The 21,886-nt window shown below is 45.8% G+C and overlaps 1 protein-coding gene across 1 annotated transcript in view; it reads right to left on the reverse strand.

The window, feature by feature from the left end:
• DOCK5 (dedicator of cytokinesis 5) overlaps positions 1-21,886 on the reverse strand; it is a 138,419-nt gene that overhangs the window by 22,302 nt on the left and 94,231 nt on the right. Inside the window, exons 32-43 of the mRNA XM_034761830.1 lie at positions 20,475-20,533; positions 19,302-19,456; positions 17,477-17,562; positions 16,888-17,044; positions 12,390-12,430; positions 12,186-12,276; positions 9,113-9,232; positions 8,140-8,229; positions 7,199-7,303; positions 5,340-5,481; positions 2,360-2,441; positions 811-895 (exon numbers count right to left, since the gene is read on the reverse strand). Of these exons, the coding sequence (XP_034617721.1) occupies positions 811-895; positions 2,360-2,441; positions 5,340-5,481; positions 7,199-7,303; positions 8,140-8,229; positions 9,113-9,232; positions 12,186-12,276; positions 12,390-12,430; positions 16,888-17,044; positions 17,477-17,562; positions 19,302-19,456; positions 20,475-20,533 (1,213 nt within the window). The remainder of the gene's footprint in view (positions 1-810; positions 896-2,359; positions 2,442-5,339; positions 5,482-7,198; positions 7,304-8,139; positions 8,230-9,112; positions 9,233-12,185; positions 12,277-12,389; positions 12,431-16,887; positions 17,045-17,476; positions 17,563-19,301; positions 19,457-20,474; positions 20,534-21,886) is intronic.

Consider the following 21,886-nt stretch of genomic DNA (forward strand, 5'->3'; position numbering starts at 1 on the left):
TGCAATTCAACTCCCACATGTTTTAGGGCTCAAAGCCAGGCATCCAGCACCTCTAGACCAGACTGTTGCAAGCTACTGGGCTGATTTAATGACTTCCACGTGATCATGACAGGTCAACAACAGGGGTAGAACCCAGGCCGTTCAGCAGCAAAGCACAGCTTCCTACCATTAAAGCTAACAGAGTAAGTCCATTAGCTAGTAGCAATAATAGGTTGTTATCCTCTATGTGGACCAGCCCCTAGAGGGGGATACAACACATTGAGGCAGTGCGTTACATTGAGCATAGCCACTAAATAGCAGCAACAGCTCTTCTCGAAAGCAACAGAAACAGATGCAAACATGCTACACTCAGGCTCCATAAACTCTACTGAAATTCCCACCTCCATTGCTGGATTAAATTCAAAGTGCTGATGCTTTATTATGGGTTTGGGTTTGACTCCCTCATACATAATCACACCCACCACAAACCCCAATCACACATTTGCACTCCACAGGGATGCTGCTGGAGACCCATCTTGGGCTACTGGGTAAGAGAATTCCAAGTGGTAGGACCCCCAGCTCCGTGTTCAGATCACGGTACCAGGCCCAGCTCTTGGTTTCTCCCACATTTAAATAATCAAATCCCATTGCTACAGCTGGGGAGATGAGGAACACGTTCTAGATCTGTTGATTTTCATATCACTGTTTGGTGCTTAGATAGGTACCAAGGTGACAGGACCCTTTGAAAGGAAGAGAAAGGCAATGCACAAAGAGAAATTGCCCCACTGCTTAAAGAACCGAGGTGTTTTGAATAGAAAGCGAAGGACTCACCGCAAATTCATTCTCCGGATCTTTTTCTCCTTTCCTAAATGGCCGGGAATGTGTGAACTGCTGCACCTCATTGGCTCTGTAGTAGCTAAGGAAGGACACAATAAATGGTGGGGTTTCTCCTCCTCCTTTTGTTCTTTTCCAAAAATAGCTATGTTGAAACATGGTTGTGGCCCAGCCATGGTCTACAATTTATTCTCCCCGTGCACACTGCAAAAAGCCACATTCTACCTATACCTTAGCCCCAGGGAGATGAGGATCAAGCTGTGAGTATCCTCTATTCTGCCCTGCAATGCCATTACTGGTCAAGAGATTAAGTAGCAGCTCTCCCCACCAGGTGGGTCCTGCTGCCAAGGTGTGGGTGGAAGTCCTGTGCCTACCAGATTTAAAACACAGCTCTTACAGGCATAGGTGCCAACTTCTCCTAACACCGGTGGGTGCCCACGCCCCCCGCCCCGACTCTACCCCTTCCCTGCCCCCATTCCAACCCCTTCCCCAAAGTCCCCGCCCCAAATCCGCCCCCTTACTGCCCCTATTGGGCCCCTTCCTCAAATCCCCGCCCCTTCCCTGCCTCCTCTTCTGAGCACACCACGTTCCCGCGCCTCCCCCCTCCCTCCCACAGCTTGTTATGCCACGGAACAGCTGATTCGTGGTGGCAAGCATGGGAGGAAAAGCGGGGACGCGGCGCGCTCAGGGGCGGAGGTGAGCTGGGGAGGAGCTTGGCTGTCGGTGGGTGCAGAGCACCCACCAATTTTTCCCCATGGGTGCTCCAGCCCCGGAGCACCAATGGAGTCGGCACCTATGCTTACATGTTTGTAAACACAATCTTCTGGCCTATGTAGGCAGGACAACTCCTCACCCCCCCACACCCCCATTATATCACAACTATATAGTAATCAAGGAACTTTGGAATTCCCACTTGTCCTGCAGGATGAATGCCACTAGCTACCACTGGGGTTCCTGTAGGAGACCAAGACCCTCTCTTGCTACAATTCTGCCAATAACCAGCTGTGTAACCTTGGGCAAGTCACTTTACCTCCCTGTCTCTGTTTCCCCTTCCATCCTCTCTCTTCATCTTGTTTATTTAGAATACAAACTTTTTAGGGCAGGGACCATCTCTCACTGTACAGCATGTAGAACAATAGGCACCCAATTTCAACTGAAACCACTAGGGGCTATGGTAATACAATAAATAAAATAATAGGGCAGCTAGGACTGGAAGGCTTTGGGGCTGTACACAGCCGTGTTTAAACATGGTTAGTTTAGAACCAGCGGTGAGTGAATTCATACAGGGGGATTATGCTGGCTGAGCTCAGGGAAACGCAATGAACTCCATTAAAAACTCAACATTCATCTCCTCCCCAGATACCTATGCTTTGAAATGGAAATATTCTGGCATCATAATCACTGGCCAGTGGCAAATGTGGAGCTTTTAAGTTTTCCACGCTTATGTCTAGGAAAACCACAGCTCAGGCGGGCTAAATTGGGGTTGGTGCCCTTGATAACCCCCTCAGCTTTCCTAAGAGAGAACAAGAAAAGGAAAGGAAGTTACTTTAAGATCTGCTCCGGAACAGGCTTGTCTTTATAGTTGGGTGGCAGGTTCATCACAGGCTTCACTATAAAGCACTGCACATCTGAGATGTTCCTGTTAAGGATGGAAAACGCCAGGATATCTGCGGGGAGAATAAAAGAAGGAAGGGAAAATCCTTCTCGTTTTCTTCAGTGTCAGATTTCTGAACAAGCCGCGTGTCCCCTGCACTGTTGTCATGACATTTAAAGAATGCACACTGTTCATTAACAAGACCTAGTGTAATAGCGTGTGCGCGCATCACCCTCTAAGAACTGGTACACAAAGAGCCGAAGGAATCTGCCGCTACTACCGCCATCTAATGGAGTTTCCCTTGAGTGTTACAGACACGTGCTTTGGAGATACAGAGTTTGTCTACAGTTCGGCTGGGAGTGAGCTTCCCAGCCTGGGTAGACAGACTTGTGGCAGTGGCACTCAAGCGATGGTGCTAAAAATAGCAGTGTGGACATTGTGGCTCGGGCTGGAGCTCAGGCTCTCAAGCCCAACCCACCCCCTGGGAGCTCCAGCCCAAGCTGCAACAGCCACACTGCTACTTTTAGCATGATAGCTTGAGCTCTCCTAATAAGAGATTGTGTCCACCTGGGCCAGGAGGCGCGCTCTGAGCTGCAGTGTAGACTTATTCTAAGAGTACAGGCTTCTAGTCCCAACTCCATAGAGGCATGTGTGTTTTGGAGGAGAGTGGGGTGTTACATACTTACTTCAAGACCTTGTAGTACAGGGGTAGGCAACCTATGGCATGTGTGCCAAAGGCGGCACGCGAGCTGATTTTCAGTGGCACTCACACTGCCCGGGTCCTGGCCACCAGCCTGGAGGGCTCTACATTTTAATTTAATTTTAAATGAAGCATCTTAAATACTTTAAAAACCTTATTTATTTTACATACAACAATAGTTGAGTTATATATTATAGACTTATAGAAAGAAACCTTCTAAAAACATTAAAACGTATGACTGGCACGTGAAACCTTAAATTAGAGTGAATAAATGAAGACGCGGCACACCACTTCTGAAAGGTTGCCGACCCCTGTAGTACATTGAACAATAAGGAGCCCACTTCAAAGCTCTCAGCCAGAAAACAGACTTTGATAAAGCTACCTAACAAACGTAGGCTGTTTTTTTCTTAAATCACTGAAGAGGTGTTTCTAACCCCAGCTCTTGCACTGGTGAGCTATGATAGAGATTAAATAAATAATAATACCGTGGTCTACAATAGTGGTCTAAAACACACCACTTTATATTAGTGTTACTGCAGTATTTGGGGCCATTGTTCTGTTCTACTGAAGACACCCCAAAAGTAAAACCCTGAATGAAAAGGAAGACACACACAACCTGGTCCAGTCATCTAATATTGCTGTTGATCAGCTGCTTCGCTGCTCCCCAGAATTGGCTGCATTTCAACGGTGGTTGATTTAATTCCCTATATATTCCTTATCTCACTGAGGCGTTGCAAGGTTTAATGAACGTCTGCAACACACCGAGTTCCTTTCGTGAAACAACCATAAAACGGCAAGATGTTATTTTATTGGAGAGAGAGAGAGAGAGAGGGGTGATATGGCTTCTGTTAAAAATTTTAAAGGGCCTGAAAGAAACAGGATTTAAAATATAATAATAAAAAAAGCTTGACATTGAACTACCCACAGAATCATCAACCTGTCTGTGATAACAGTGTACTTGGAGCAATAGTACTGCCTGTCCTTTCAAATGGATTTAATAAGAGCCAGAAATGGACCTATACCAGATCCAAACAATGCAGCTGCTCCTTCTTATAATGGACCAAGCCAAAGCCCTGCACCCAAACATCCCCGAACTTTGGGAAGAGTTCACATCTGCATCCACGTTGTGCAGCTCAGGCCTATCCCTGGCCAAAATGTTAGTGCAAACACAAACAGATGCAAAGGAAACAGCTGAAACAGCAGAAATGAAGGAAGCAATTTTGATACCAAGTTTGGTCTTGAATGAATTTTTTTAAGTGGATAGCTGGCCGGGTTGATGTGTGCAGGGGAAGCTGCCTGAGCTCTGTCTTTGCTGTGGAAAACTTCACAGATTTTTAAGGACAGAAGGAAGCATCGGTCTGACTTCCTGTCTGACAAAGGCCAGAGAATTTCATTAAGCTATCTCTGCGCTGAGCCCAGTAATTTGTGTTTGACTAAAACACAACTTCCAGAAAGGCATCTGGGTCTTGAAAACACCAAGAGAATCCACCACTTCCCTTGGGCATTTGTTAATCACCCTTACAGTTAGCAAAGAGAAGTCTTGAGCCTGATTCTCCACTCTGTCACACCAGTTTTATGCTGCTGTTGTTCACTGAATTACTCCAGCATAAAGAGAGGCGGAGAATCAGAAATCAATCTCCGGGGCTATGAACCTGGCACCTTTCATCAGCACTTATAATGATTATAAAAATTAAAAGTAAAAGTATCAATTTCTGGGAGGAAATAATCAGATTCCTCATGACTGCCAATAAATTGCACTGTCCAGAAGAGATGAGATATGGCACCTCTTTGTACCCCACTTTCACCCCTTGTATGCCAGAAATGGATCAGACCCATGGTCCATCTAGCCCAGTGTCTTGTCTCCAATAGTGGGCAGCGCCACTTGCTAGGAAGGTGCAAGAAACCCCAGAGTGGGTAGCTGGGGGATAATCTGAGCCCCACAGAAGTGTCATCCTAACTTCTAACTGACTGGTTTAAACTCTGAAGCATGAGGTTTTATATCCCTATTCATTTTTTAGCATTGTAATTATTCTATTTCCATGTCATCCATATGGAAGTCTGATCCTTCTTTGAATTTTGCTAAGTCCTTGACCTCAAAGACATACTGTAGCAATGAGTTCTGCAGTCTAATTATATGTTGTGCAGAAAAAGTACCAGCATGACAGATTCTGCCACCTCAAGCAGAGGAAGTAGGGCTTGAATATGTCAAACCAAACAACAGCTAAAAGATACACTGTTTAGGGGAAGACTTGATCTCCTCTCCTGGAGGGGTAGTGCTGGTCATCTTCTCAGCGTTTGGAAACTGGGTCAGCAATTTCAGGTTGAAGTCTTCCCGCCGTTCATACTCCTTGCCACGGTAGATAAAGATTTTATTCTGTGGGCAGCAAGAAGAAATGAGAATTAGACGCAACTAGGGGTGCAATCTGGGTGGTTTAAATTTATGCCAAGATGTGTTTTACTCATGAATTCATTGATTAATAGATTAGATGATTACAGTTGTCATCAAATCTGACCTTCTAGTCTGATCACATGCATAATATAGGCCGGAGAACCTCACCCACTAATCCCTCCATCACACATGGTCTAGTGGATAAACTACTCCCCAAAAGCTTAGGTGACCATGGTTCAAGCCAGGGAATTTCAGATTGACACATCTGGAGACTTTCTGATTAACTAGATTTGATAGACATCAGCAGGACAAGCTTCCCCAACAGAGCTTGGCATGTCTCAGCTGGAGGGAACCCTTTAAAGGCAAGAAAGCATGTGCAAGTCCATGATCCATTCCATCTCTAGCCTCTCGCAGACACTGCTGACCATGTGGCCAACTGCCTCAGTGGTTCTGCAATGTGGCCATTAAGTTCTGGACTGACACCAACTCATTACACACAGGCCACCAGTGATGACTTTTGATCAACGAGCTGGATCCAAAGTGGTGACCTAGAAATGAAAGTCTCCCATTGGCAATACCCTATGCCGTCCAGTCCCACCCCAGGTAATTGGTATTAATAAGCTTGGTTTCCATTTACGGCAAATAGCTTCAAAGGCATCCCAGTGTGAAATGTAAATGTTTGTGTCAACCACCCCACTTCTCTTTTTAAAATACATTGGCTGGAACATTTCAGAGCACGTTGCACCCTGCGCCTCCGACTCATGGTGGCTGGCTTTACAAATGATAGCCAGTGCGGATCCAGCACTAATGCAACCCTGAACATAGGCGCAGACTCCGTAGGTGCTCCAGGGCTGGAGCACCCATGGGGAAAAATTAGCAGGTGCTCTGCACCCACCGGCAGCCAAGCTCCCTCCGCCCCCTCCTCGCCGCCCCCTCCTCCCCCGAGTGCGCTATGTCCCCGCTCCTCCCTCCCACCGCTTCCCACCACCCCGCCACTTAACAGCTGTTTGGCGGCTCTTTGGACTTTCCGGGAGGGAGTGGGGGGAGCGGGGACATGGCGCGCTCAGGGGAAGAGATGGAGAAAAGGTGGGGACTTGGGGGAAGGGGGTGGAATGGGGGTGGGGCGAAGGCAGTGCAGGGGCGAGAAGAGGCGGGGCCGGGATGGGGGTCAAGCACCCAGTGGGCAAAGGGGAAGTAGGCGCCTATGACCCTGAACAGGAAGCATCTTTGCATTCCAGTGCATCCGGGAGGGACAGAGTCTCACTAACATTCTGAAGTGAAGTGACCCATATCCTTGAATTAGACTGATTCAGTCTGGAGGCACATGGGGTCAATTATTTACAAGAAAACGCCCACTCTCACAATGAAGATCACCAGGATAAGCAGTTAAGACACTGTGGAGAGCACATAAACATATGAAAGATTCCCTCTAAGTCCATATAAGATCACATGAATCACCCAGCAGACTAGGGGCAACAAACTGTCCTGAATTCTCATTTATACTAGAGTAAAGGGGCCTGAGTGTAATTGAGAATTCAGGCCATTTCCATTTAGAGTGAGATTTTCATACCACTTAAGTGATTTAGATGGTCAATTCATAGGCATTTGGCATCAAAATCCTCGAGAAAGCTCTGATATCTCATCTCTAGGGTTTCCTGTAGAACCCATCACTATAATGTCTGAGCACATGCAGGATTCTTACCCGGAGGAATGAGGGGAAACCCATCCCATAATACCCAACAGCAAAATACTCTGGCTGAGGTCTCATCGCCTTCATAATATTCTCATAAAACTTGGCTCGTTTTTTCTGGGGGAAAAGGAAAAGAAAACCCTTGATGTGTTCATTTCTGAGCTCACAGAGACATTGTCAGGCATATTTACAAGGTTGTTTTCTCACCCTGTACTGTTAGCAACACATCTATGAAATATTACTTATACTGTTAAATCCAAAAGAATTGTAAAAAAACATCAATTTAATGTTTGCTTATCCTGTGTTAGCACTCTTTTGTACTTCACTGACATAGGGACTGGTTTTGGTCACAGTCAATGTCACTTCCTGGTTCTCATGCACTAGATCAATGCTGCAATTTTTGTGACTGCACTGTCTTCACAGATATTACAAAATAAACATGATATGAGGCTGCCCAAACAAAATGGTGTCAAACATTCAGGCATAAGCAGAAGTTGAGCAGGGACACAAACAGCCGCTGGTTATATCTTTGCAGGTTAAAGAAGACAGTAAGCTTTCTGGGACAGGGACCTATCTCTTTGTCCTGTGTAGGCACAATGGGGTCCTGTCCATGAGTGTGGCTTGCCAGATGCTACGGCAAGAATAAGCTAGTGAGATATATAGAAACAGTTTTAAAGTTATGAGCAAAATGTATTATACTTGTACGGAAATGTTAATTTATTAGTGTAAAGGAGGGTAAAACACCTGTATAATTTAAACTATGGTATATTCTGTTCATGTATGTTAATGGCAAAAGAAAGTTTAAAAAAACAGATATGTAAATATTCCTCTTTAATATTAAGCTTTCAAAAAATCTTTAAACAAATAAAAACCGATATTTTGGGCCTGAACTACCCAGCAATGTCCATTTAAACATGCAGCAGCCCAACCCAAGCTAGGAAAAGGGACCTTACCAAAAGGTTACTAAGCCCCTCGTAATCAAAGACTTGGTTCTCGTACATGTCAGCCAACTCTTTGCTTAGCTGGATTGCTTTCTCCCACATCTCCAGGAAAGAAACAAAACAATAATAAAAATTATAAAAGCATGTATTACCTACCATAGGTAAATAAGAAATTTTGCTGACTACACATTGTTTTTTGTTAAAACATCGGCCATTCCAGAGAGCTTCACACCCTACGGACTATATTTCTGACTATGTTCATGATCATTCTATCGCACTTTTCATCTGTAGATCTCAAAGTGATTTACAACCAAGGGTCAGTATCACTAGCCCTGATGGGGAAACCGAGGCACTGAGAGGAGAAGCGACATGCCCAAGGTCAGATAGGAAGACAAAGGAGCCCAGGTCTTCTGACTCATGTCTAGTGGTCCACTGGACCATGCTGCCTCAGGCCTGAATCTTTTAACTTCTTACCAATGAGGCATTTTCTTGTAAATATTACTGGTCAAATCCTCTTCTCAGCACACACCCTGAAGATCAGCCACCCGCACTGAAACCACATTTCCAGGGCAGTTATCCCCACCAAGGGAAGGAATGGGAGAGCCGTTTGTTAAGAATTCAGCTAATGGGAGCTCAGTACAATCGACCAATTTTTCCCCCCGCCATTCGAAATTTGGATACAAATGTTTGTCCAGGGAAAAAGAAAAAGACAGACACGACAAACAATGGTAATGACCCCCCACCCCGATAGTCTGCCAGCTCTCGAGTTGAGGATGCTCAGCGGCCTTTGACTCACAGGGGGGCCCTGGATTTTCAAAGGAGTCTAAGGGAGTTAAGCGCCCAATTCCCACTGAAAGTCAATTGAATCCTTTGAAAAAATCCTAGCTTTTTGATTTCTACACAGGCCTATTACATTATCATCTTTCCCATTCTTTCCAGATCAATTTGTTTGTAAGAGCCACTCAAGCTCTGCAGAGACACTCACTTTGCCCTTGTCGAAGAAAGAGATGATTTCTTGGTAGAGTTTTTCCTTGAGTTCCTGCTGTGAATAAACATAGTAGCTGTCCCTCTGCAGCAGATGGGGAGCACACGGCTTATCGGACCACTGGGAAAAGGGAAAAATGGTTGAAAAGAACTGGGATGTGTTCAGCAAAATGTGAGCGGGTTCAACTCCTGTGGATGTGTCTGAACCAAATTCAGCAGCAATGCAAGGGGAGGTATAAGTTACATTGCAGGAATAAATGGTCAGAAAACAAGAGTAAGACTGTGTCTACACACAAAAGTTACACTGGTTTAACTTAGATCAGTTTAAAAACCAATCAAGGGCTTGGATACACTTGCAGATGTAGAGCACAGAGTTAAACCAGCCTTCGGAGACCGCAGCAGGGAAAATGCTGCTGTGTGTTTACACTGTCAGCTGCAAGCTCACGGGCGTGGCCACATTAGCAGCTCTTGCAACGCCATAAAGAGCAGTGCATTGTGGTAGCTATCCCAGCCTGCAAGTGGCTGCAATGTGCTTTTTAAATGGGGGGATGGGAGGTGGAGTGTGACAGGGAGTGTGTGGTGTGTATGTGGGGGTAGAGACTGTGTTTTTGGGGGGCTGAGTGTGTGTCAGCATGCTGGCTTGTAAGTTCAGACAGCAGCAGACCTCCCCCCCGGCCACTCACAACAGCAGCATTCCACACTAATGGTTTGCTTTGTCTCGTAGCAGATAAGCAGCCGGCTGTCAGAAACGGAGCTTTGAAAGGGGATATCCTCATGCCTGCAGCTGATTTCAAAACAATGACAAGAGTGGCCACTTGACTTCAGGGGATTATGGGATGTTTCCAGATGCCAATCACAGCGCAGTAATGCAACATCTCGTCCATACTGACGCCCGGGCGTTTCAGCCGGGGCACAGCAAGCATTATGCTTCTCATGGAGGTGGATTACCAGGAGCGCTCCAGCTGCAGAGTCCAGGCGCTCTACGTGCCTTGCCAGTGTGGACACCTCAGGAGTTAGGGCGCCTGGGGTTGCTTTAACGTGCTCTGACTTGCAAGTGTAGCCAAGCCCTTAGTTAAACTCATGCAAACTCTTTTGTGGATGCTCTTATATCAGTTTGAAACTGGTTATACAGGTTAAGCACCTATACATTTACTGATGCAAACTAAATGGACATAAGTGAGGTTTAAATAGATGTAAGAGTGTCCGCACACAAAAGTTGTACTGGTTTAACTAAACTGGTATAAAATCACACCTTTAGGGTACATCTACACGACAGGGGGGAGTCGATTTAAGATACGCAAATTCAGCTACATGAATAGCGTAGCTGAATTCGGCGTATCGCAGCCGACTTATCCCGTTGTGAGGACGGCGGCAAAATCGACTTCTGCGGCTTTCTGTCGGCGGCGCTTACTACCACCTCCGCTGGTGGAGTAAGAGCGCCGATTCGGGGATCGATTGTCGCGTCCCAACGGGACGCGATAAATCGATCTCCGAGAGGTCGATTTCTACCCGCCGATTCAGGCGGGTACTATAGACCTAGCCTTAGTTAAACCAATGCAAGTGTGTTTGTGTGTGCATGCATGTATGTGTGTGTGTTTGTGTGTATCAGGCCTACGTGACAAAGTTGTGTAACTTGCATAAACAATTGACATTCGGATGGGTGTGTGAAATGGACATAATTCCTTACCTACACGCAGCACTGCTCCTTGAATTTTAATTTAAGGTATCATTTTAAATGAATCAAACCCCAAATGGCTGTATGGAAGCTCTTATTTCAATTCAAGACAGGATTTTTTCGCACAAGTTCAAGCTGAACAACAAAAAGCCATTCTGAATCCAAAATAAGGTGCCACAAGTACTCCTGTTCATTTTGCAAAATAAGAGTATCCACACTGAAATTTGCACCAGTTTAATTAAATCAGGGCACGTCTGTGTGTAGACAAGGCCTCATTGATACACAAGTGGGAGGAAGGGGGCATGACAGCAAGAGAAATTAACAGGTAGGTTTATGATTAAGCAGTACCCTGGATGCCCAATACACTTTATTTTACCCCTGGATCATCTCCAACAGTCCTGGAAAGAAACTCAGCACTGGTGTTGATAGGTGCAACCTGGCACTTGTCTATGCCAGGGTTGAATTCCATACCCACAGAATGCCCAATTAATGGTAAGTAACACTCATTTTTCACACCAGTGTTCTAATCCTCAACCCCTTAGTCACATGAGCAGTCATACTGAAGCCAATAGGACTACTAAAATAAAAAATCCACTACCCAGCAGTGAATCTCAGAGTACTTTGGAAAGGAAGGTCTGTAACATGAAGGTGATCAATTGTTCTCCATGTCCTCCAACCATCCAAGAAGTAACTGGCTCAGTTTGCAGCAAGGGAGATTCAGGTCAGATATTAGGGATGGTCTAGATAATAGTCCTGCCTTGAGTGCAGGGGACTGGACTAGATGACCTCTCAAGGTCCCTTCCAGTCCCACTATTCTATGAAAACATTCTAGCTCTAAGGATAGTTAAAAGAACTGGAACAGGGTACCGAGGGAGGCTGTGGAATCCCCGTCATTGTAGGTATTTTAGAACAGATTAGACAAACACTTGTCAGGGATGCACTAGGTATACTTGGTCCTGCTCAGTACAGGGGGATGGACAAGATGACCAGGTCCCTTCCTGTCCTATGTTTCTATGATCATTATTCCCAGTTTAAAGATGGGGAACAGGCATGCAGAGAAGTGAAGTGTCTTGGTAAAATCACACAGCAGTGATGGAACTAGTAATAGGACACAAATCTTCTGATTCCCAGTCCAGTGCTCTACCCACTAGACCACACTGCCCAAACAAAGATTTGCAGGATTGCATACCAAGTTACATTACTCTGCTGCTTTCATCACCTACCTGTTTTCTACCCAGTTTATACCTGATGTGCAACTTACAAAACTTTTTGGATCCTTGACAGCCTCTTCAGGTTAAAAAATCACACAGATTTATTATTCTGCATTGTTTGGTCTTCCTTGTCAACCTGAAATTCCCCAAACCCTGGAAAAATACTAAAATTGCCTCTAATGAGTCACCTTAAGGAGTTCTGCGTGGAGAAGCAGAGTGTATGCTGCCTCTGTGAAGTTCTCACAGTCTCTGTGTAGATCCCGGAGTTTATACAGATACCTAGACGAATGAGAAGCAAACAGGGATTTGATCGGAAGGCTCCTGTACTGACACACCCAAAAGCAGTGAGAATAAAACATTTCTATATGCAATTCTGAAGGCAGCCAACTTGCCTGATGTATATGTCCTCCCGTTTCTTCTCCTTATAAAAATTCTGCCAAGAAAATAACATAGTGTTATCAAGCTGGTGTAAAAACGACTGAATTCACAGTGCGTCAGGCAAATTACCTTTTAAGGGCTATCAATTTTAGGTACTTATCTGACCTCCATTACCACAGTATCTAAGCACCTCACAATCTTCAATGTATTCATCCTCACAACACCCTACCTCACTGGGGAAGTGCTATTATCCCTAGATGGGGAACTGAGGCACAGATAGGCTAAGTGACTTGGCCAAGATCATGCAAGTAATATGTGGCAGAGGAATTGAATGTAGATTTCCCAAGTCCTAGGCTAATGGCCTAAGCACCTTCCTCTCTGTAAGACATGTGGGATCTCAGGCACACTTCTGTAACCCATAAAGAGACTGGCAGCTGAGAGAGGGTCAAGAAGCCAAGCTTAAATTCTAACCCCTATCAACTTGGGAGTGATAACTGCGAGGTGAAGAGTCGTCCCTGAACTAAGGCACATGCAGGGATGAGTCATTCTTGCGATAGGCCCCAGCCAATCCACAAGCCAAGAGCTGGTCTGGTGACTCTCAGAGCACATATATATGCCTCACAGGAGAAACAGCAGCTCATTCTTCTCAATGTTGCTTCATGACTTAGAACTCTCCTCTGCCTCATCGTGACAGACTCCACAGATGCAGCCAGCTCCAGCCTCGCTCCAAGACCTACTCCTGCCTTGTTCCAGCCCTGCTCTTGATTCCTGATTCCAGCTCTGACCCTTGGCTGCATCTACTGGGCCTCCCCATCCTCACCTCAGTTTCTGACAATCAGGAATCCAGGGCTTGCTGTATTATGGAAATGGGGGTTAGCCATGAAATCTGTATCTGAGTTTGGATGACAAACCCCTCTAAAGTTTGCAGCTGCTTGTCGCTGACAGTTTGCTTTGTGCCCAACTTTAGCTAGAAACAGAGTAATAAAGTGGCATATTAGAACATTTCAATCCCTACAAATAATGTTAGTAAGAACAGATGATCCAGTTCAAATGAGGTTAAGAGACCAACATTTGATCCTGAATCTTTTTTTAAGGTTCAAAACATTTGGTTATCTTCCCTCAACCTCTAATTTTCTATGATCACTGCTGTTTCCGAGTACCCAAGCTCTGGTAGAGGTACCATTGGCATAACACGGCTACCCATGAGAACTTTTACAGTGGCATGGGTGTATCTGTACAGCTGCACCGCTGTAAGCTTCTAAGTGTAGACATGGCCTAAGGGACCACTATGATCATCTAGTCTGACCTCCTGGATTTGCAGGCTGTAGAATTTCTCCCAAAGGCTTGATTAAAATATGTCTTTTAGAAAGATATTTAATCTGGTTTTAAGGATTCCCACCTTTCATGTTCTCCTGTTTTTTCCTGGAGAGTCAGGAATGACTCATTTTTCAGAGCACATATATATGCCTCACAGGAGAAACAGCAGGCTACCCCTCTGATACTTGACACCATGCAAGGCACTGCATTTTGCCGTATGGAATGGAAATCTATCAACCTCATGAAGAAACTTGCACAAATACAGACAGATATCATCTTCCTTTCCAAATGCAAACAGATGGACATCAAACCAAATGGACTGAAGGTGAAAAATCCATTGCTATCGACATACTGCACAGACCACAGTGAGAGATTATGCCATACGTTATCAAAGAAACTGAGGAACCACCTGATCAGCATCCTATACAGCAAACAGAAAAACATCAAGAAAGAGCTCTCCAACCTGGAGACTCTCATAAATAACCAACCCTCCACACAAACGGACTTTACTAAAATAAGACAGGAGATCTACATTACACACTTCACCTCTCTACAAAGGAAAAAGGACCGTAAGCTGTCTAAAATCCTACCTGCCACATGGGGCCACAACAGGGGTACCCCTAACTCACCCAGCAATATCGTCAATTTATCCAGCTACACACTTAACCCAGCAGAAGAGTCTGTCCTATCTCGGGGACTCTCCTTTTGCCCCAGCACCCCCATGAACATGATACAGTTCTGTGGTGATCTGGAAGCCTACTTTCGCCGCCTCCGACTCAAAGAATACTTTCATGATAACACTGAACAGTGCACTGATACACAGATACCCTCCCACCAACAACACAGGAAGAAGAACTCCACATGGACTCCTCCTGAGGGTCGAAATGACAGTCTGGACCTATACATAGAATGCTTCCGCCGACGTGCACAGGCAGAAATTGTGGAAAAACAACATCGCTTGCCTCATAACCTAAGTCGTGCAGAACGCAATGCCATCCACAGCCTCAGAAACCACCCTGACATTATCATCAAAGAGGCTGATAAAGGAGGTGCTGTTGTCATCATGAACAGGTCTGACTACCAGAAGGAGGCTGCCAGACAACTCTCCAATACCAAATTCTACAGGCCGCTTTCCTCAGATCCCACTGAGGAATACACTAAGAAACTGCACCATCTACTCAGGACACTCCCTACACTAACACAGGAACAAATCAACATACCCTTAGAGCCCCGACCGGGGTTATTCTATCTACTACCTAAGATCCACAAACCTGGAAATCCTGGACGCCCCATCATCTCGGGCATTGGCACTCTCACTGAAGGACTATCTGGATATGTGGACTCCCTACTCAGACCCTACGCCACCAGCACTCCCAGCTATCTCCGTGACACCACAGATTTCCTGAGAAAACTACAATGCATTGGTGACCTCCCAGAAAACACCATCCTAGCCACCATGGATGTAGAGGCTCTCTACACAAACATCCCACATACAGATGGAATACAAGCTGTCAGGAACAGTATCCCTGATGATGACACAGCACAACTTATTGCTGAGCTCTGTGACTTTATCCTCACGCACAATTATTTCAAATTTGGTGACAATATATACCTCCAGACCAGTGGCACCGCTATGGGCACCCGCATGGCCCCACAATATGCCAACATTTTTATGGCTGACCTGGAACAACGCTTCCTCAGCTCTCGTCCACTCATGCCCCTTCTCTACCTACGCTATATTGATGACATCTTCATCATCTGGACCCATGGGAAGGAGGCCCTGGAAGAATTCCACCATGCTTTCAACAGCTTCCACCCCACCATCAACCTCAGCCTGGACCAATCTACACGGGAGGTCCACTTCCTGGACACCACCGTACAAATAAGCGATGGCCACATTAACACCACCCTATACCGAAAACCCACCGACCGCTACGCCTACCTTCATGCCTCCAGCTTCCACCCCGGTCACACCACACGATCCATCGTCTACAGCCAAGCACTGAGGTACAATCGCATCTGCTCCAACCCCTCAGACAGAGACCAACACCTACAAGATCTTCACCAAGCATTCTCAAAACTACAATACCCACACAAGGAAATAAAGAAACAAATCAACAGAGCCAGACGTGTACCCAGAAGCCTCCTGCTACAAGACAGGCACAGAAGAGAAACCAACAGAACTCCACTGGCCATCACCTACAGTCCTCAGCTTAAACCTCTCCAACGCATCATCAGTGATCTACAACCCATCCTGGACAATGATCCCTCACTTTCACAGACCTTGGGAGGCAGGCCAGTCCTCGCCCACAGACAACCTGCCAACCTTAAGCATATTCTCACCAGCAACCACACATCGCACCATAACAACTCTAACCCAGGAACCAACCCATGCAACAAACCTCGATGCCAACTCTGCCCACATATCTACACCAGCAACACCATCACTGGACCTAACCAGATCAGCTACAACATCACTGTCTCATTCACCTGCACGTCCACCAATGTTATATATGCCATCATATGCCAGCAATGCCCCTCTGCTATGTACATTGGCCAAACTGGACAGTCACTACGCAAGAGGATAAATGGACACAAGTCAGACATCAGGAATGGCAATATACAAAAACCTGTAGGAGAACACTTCAACCTCCCTGGCCACACAATAGCAGATGTAAAGGTTGCCATCTTACAGCAAAAAAACTTCAGGACCAGACTCCAAAGAGAAACTGCTGAGCTCCAGTTCATTTGCAAATTTGACACCATCAGATCAGGATTAAACAAAGACAGTGAATGGCTATCCAACTACAGAAACAGTTTCTCCTCCCTTGGTGTTCACACCTCAACTGCTAGCAGAGCACCTCACCCTCCCGGATTGAACTAACCTCGTTATCTCCACACTGATATATGCCTGCCTCTGGAGATTTCCATTACTTGCATCTGAAGAAGTGAGGTTCTTACCCACGAAAGCTTATGCTCCCAGTACTTCTGTTAGTCTCAAAGGTGCCACAGGACCCTCTGTTGCTTTTTACAGATTCAGACTAACACGGCTACCCCTCTGATACTCATTTTTCAGGGTGAATCTCAGGTGCAAGCTAAGCCTGGCACCTGCACTCTGGAAATACCAGGTCTGTCCAATGATTATAATGTTAAAAGCAAGTCAGTCAATTAGCACCAGAGCCCTCCCCCTCTTACCAGCACGTTGACAGTGCAGCTCATACGGTTCTCCTTGCTTTCATCGTGCATGATGGTCCTGTAGTCCAAGAGATTTTCTAGCAGGCTGCTGACCAGCAAAGCAAACACTTCTCCAGAACTCGACAGGTATTTGTGCTTCCGGCAGTGCTCCAGCAGGCTGCAGGCATATTGCCCGAGGAAAGAACAGAGAAATACAGAAGCAAAGAGAGATTCCGTTAACGTTCTGGACAGTGCTTCTACTGCCAACAGAACTTTATTACCATCATTCCTAAGTCACTGGGCCAAAAGGCTCTAATGGAGACACATGGAGCTTCATTATAGAGGCTTTTCGCTTCTCTGCTTTGCTCATCAGAAAGCTAGCTGTACAGCACCTAACACAAGGGCTCCCTGATCTCATTTGGAGCCTGTAGGTGCTGCTGTAATGCAAACAACAACAAAAAGGTATAATTTTAAGCCAATCAGTCTGTCTTGGCAGTAGCCAATTCATATTAAGATCATTGTGGGTTGCACTTTCTCTATGTTACTCACTCATCTGAAGTAGCGAATTAGCGTTTCTTAGTGTTCTTCCGAGTGTGTTTCAAACACTTACAGTTTCTCCAGCAAGGCCTTGTATTGCTCGTCCCCTCGGCCCCCTTCCACTTCCTGGTCCAGTTTGGTTATCAACTCGTTTTCAAGCTAAAAAAAAAACAACACACACACAGACAAAAATCCAAAATGGGAACAAATCCTGAGCACTTGGAATGAAGCCCAGATGTTTTTACAGGAGGAATTTCTGAATTGTCCCATGATGGGGCACTGATCTAATTGGCCAAACTGGAGGATGATTTTACCCAAGGAAAAGACAGAGAAGACGGGGAAGGAGCCTGGAAATGTGAACAGCTCCCCTGCTCAAACCAGAAGTCACAGGAAATTGATCATCTGAGATATATCTCCCTGATCCTAATGGATGATTCCCTATTCTCTCCTGAGAAAGAGGAAAGCCCCCATCAAGACCCCTGCTAATATGGTGGAGGAGGAAATTTCTTGCCAGCCACAGATTTGATGATCAGGTTGATTTTGTGTCTGTGTGAGCAGGAGTGACCCTGATCAAGCATATAATCCAATTCATACCCCAGGCTACCACTGGTGTTCTTGAAACCAGCGTCCCAGTATCACCAGGAGTAAGCATTCAAGCCCCAAGATTCCAGGGTGTGTCTATAACCAGTATTAAACATTCATGCCCTAACATCCCAAAGCATTCAAGCAATTCCCATACACTCCAGCAATCCAAGTACATCTCGGGGCAGACAATGCCAAAGGCTGATGACCCAGAGGAAAATAAGATCCCCTCTGAGTATTTAAACTGAGATCCAAGCAGAAAAGGGTTGGTACAGCGCTAAGGGACACATGCATCACATTTGTGACAACAGTCTCATGTGTCTGAAAAGCAGAACGCCAAGGAGGCTGCCTCCTGGATGGATGATTTCAAATGTCTCCAGGGAGAGGAACCACCATAGTGTCACTAGAGTGTCCCCTGCCTACTGGCTGTGATGCTAATGACTGGCATCCCCTGAGAAATGTGGGAAGAAAAGTTCTGAGTGGCAGTTGCTGGAGTTGAAGGGATAACTGGGCACTAAGCAAAGAACCTCTTTTTCTTCCTTCCCTACCTGCATTTTCAGGCTAGCAATACATTGAGAAGTCCAGTGGAATTAGCCCAGGGTTGTGTGTCGGAGACCCGTGTTCGAGTCCCGGTTCTGCCCCGGACATTGGGTAACCTCAAGCAAGTCACTTCCCCTCTCTGTACCACAGCCACAATAAAGTGGGGGATATGGATTCTCATAGGGGTGTTGTGAGGGCTAAAGTTTTTTTGAGGGGGTTATTAAGGATGTTAACTGCTCCATATGATCATAACAACTTAATATTTGCAGCCAAGAAGTTACCCTCAGAGAATTATTGCTATGTAGGTTGCAAGACCCTGGGGGCAAGGACCACCTTTTGGTTCTGTTGCTTGAACAGCACCAAGCTCAATGGGGCTCTGGTCTATGACTAGGTGTTAATACAAATAAATAACAACACTATAAAGATAAACAGGAGATATTAGTTTATAATGCACCTTTTGATCCAAGGATCTCAAAGCCCTTCACAATTGTGCAATGGGTATTCCCCTATTTTTACAGATGGGGAAACCGAGGCACAGAGAAGTTAAGTGACTTGCCCAAGGCTTCACAGCAACACAGTCAGTAACAGAACACAAGACTCCAGACTTGCAGTTTCCTGCTACCTTTGCCACATAAAACTGCTTTGCAATAGACTTCCCACAGTGCTTTGTGATGGGTGTGTGCCTTTTTTTAAAGGGAACTCTTTTATTTGTTTTTTTCCTACTTGCCCACCACACAACATGAAACATCAGTGCTAATGATTCCACGGTCCCTCACCATATGGAAGTTTCTGTTCCCACTGAAGTTGAACTCGCACTGCATCATGTCAAAGAAGATGGGGATGGCAGCTTTTCGCAGCTCGGGCTCAGGTATCAGGGTCACCTCCAGGATTGGACCCACCATCGATGGGATGAACTTGATCTTATGGGGGCCTGTAACAGAGAGAAGGTGAGACCCAGCCTCTGCTCAGTGGAACACAGCTGCTTGAAAGCACATCTGGGAGCACATTAGTCATACAAAGGTAATGAGAAGACAGTGCACACATTCAGTATAATTGAAGTTCTCCAAGTGGGTGACACCCATTAATGGTGCAGTTTTATGTCCCGTTGCCATTTGTGCTCCTAAATCACCGAGTCTCTTTTGAAAATCCCACTCTCAACCTTTGTATGGTGTGAAAGTTTGGGAATCTGTTTGTGGGAATTAACACTACTGACTGGATTATAGGATCGTATCTGTGCACCAGCCTCTGGTATTAAGGGAAAGGGGACCAGCACCTGGGTGTCTGCCCCTGAGCAGGACAGTCCTTAAGGACCATTGACAATTGAATAATCTTGTCCTAGCAGCACAATGGGCGCTACCAGCCAAAAGCAAATGAATTGCTAATTGCTTTCAACTGGGGCTGGAGGAGGTGGCAGCTCAGAGTAGTGGAGAAGTTAAAAAACAACAACAGAAGGACAGGGAGAGACAAAGTGATTCAAATCTGCTGTTAAAATGTGAGAGTCTCTCCATCAAGAGAAATGAGATCAGAAGAAGGCAAGGCTGTGCAGGAGGAAGAGGAGGCGAGGAAGAAGGCTCCTGCATTCCCTATAAGACACTGACCAAAAACTAAAAGGCTCTCAGAGGGGTAAGGAAACTGAGGCAGGGATTTGCATGCAGGTTGTGTTTTTCCATGGATCTGTCTCTCTCTTGTGCTTTGTCTGTGAGTAAAGTGTGACAGGTTTAGAAATTCCTTGGCAAAGTCGGTGTGTTACTTGCTTTCACTGTCACATAGTCCCAGAAGGGGAGAGCTAATCCAGAGGGTCCACAGGTTCCGTGGAACTCTGTCAGCACGCAAGAGCTAGCAGGCACAAGGCGGATGCGCTGCAGAGCCCCATCTCACAGAAGAACTGAAATCCAGGTTTGGATGAGGATCATACACACTATTGTGAACTGTACAGATAGGGAACTCACCCAGGTTATACCACATATCCCTTATTTTGAAGCCAATCTCTTTCCTCATGTCCCCATATCTAGAAAGGGAAAAAATATTAAATGAGAGAAGAAGGTAAAAAAAATCCGCATGCATTGAAATTAGCCTTGTTAAACTGCCAGGGAAATTTAACAGCTCAGCTGTATAATCGACTAGCCTGCCCTTTTTAAAAACGTAGCCCTGAATACTGGGCATCTAGGGTAAAGAGTTCAAGGCCTGAAGGCCAAGCTCCTCCCTACCATCCATCTGCCAAGAGGTGAGTGGACATCAGACATCTTCAGGGGGGGTAAACACAAGGAAGGAAGAAGAGCTATTTGAAATGAAGGATTATGTTGGCCCAAGAACAAATGGGGATAAGATGACCATGAATAAGTTTAGGCTGGAAATTAGAAGAAGGTTTCTGACCAACAGAGGAATGAGGTTCTGCAACAGCCGACCAATGGCAGGAGTAGGGCCAAGAAACCTAACTAGTTTTAAGAAGGCGCTTGATAATTTTATAAATGGGATTGCAGTGGATTCCCCTGATTTGCAACCTCTTGGTTCCCAGCAAATATTTGCTATTCTCTCAGTTGCCAACAAGTGGAAGGCAGGTTTGTGGGGCCGCAGCCAGGGGAGGAAGTACTGGGATGTGCTTCCCCGCTGCTACCATGCCCGCAGCCTCCCCTCTCAGCACACAGCACTGGGACTCCAGCAGGGGCTCCCAGGGATACCACAGCCCCTTACCTCCTGTGCTGGTGGTGGATCCCCTGGCCACTGCAGCCAAGGAAGGAATGTCCCCGCACCTCCTTTCCTGGCTGCAGCTCCACAAACCTGCATGCGACCAGGGCTTTTCTTCCAAAAAAAAAAAAAAAAAAAAAAAAAAAAAGTTCTCGAACAGGCATGCCGTTTATTGCCAATATCCAAATCCCATTAATAGTCAATGGGACGGGACTGGTGCTGGCAAAACGCTGCTATTAACAAAGTTGTTACTATTAGGATTGCAAATAACCAGCATCCACTGGATATGGCAAGGTTCCCTGCGACACGAGGGAACTGGACTCAATGACCCAGCAGGTCCCTTTCCAGTCCTTTGTTTCTATTCTGGCAAGAAGTGGGTTAAAATGCACCCCCAAAACAGTGAATGCACCCTGCCAGGAGGGAAGGGTGGGTTAGCACGTTGACCATGAGCATTTCTGACAGTAGGCTGGAGAGTAAGACTGCAGTTTAGCCAGCTCTCGTAATTTTATTCAGAATCTTGCAATGTTTTGTGGGGGGTTTTTCCAAGCCCCAGCTGCTGGAATCAAGAGATTGCAGGAGAACTCAGCTTCCATTTAAAAAAAAAAGTTTCTAACCCTCATGACTGCAGAGGAAAGCTTGAAAACATAAAATGAGTGTGCCCTAAAGGAAAAGAAAT

Source organism: Trachemys scripta, chromosome 2 (genome assembly GCF_013100865.1).
Source record: "Trachemys scripta elegans isolate TJP31775 chromosome 2, CAS_Tse_1.0, whole genome shotgun sequence".
Taxonomy (NCBI): Eukaryota; Metazoa; Chordata; order Testudines; family Emydidae; genus Trachemys; species Trachemys scripta.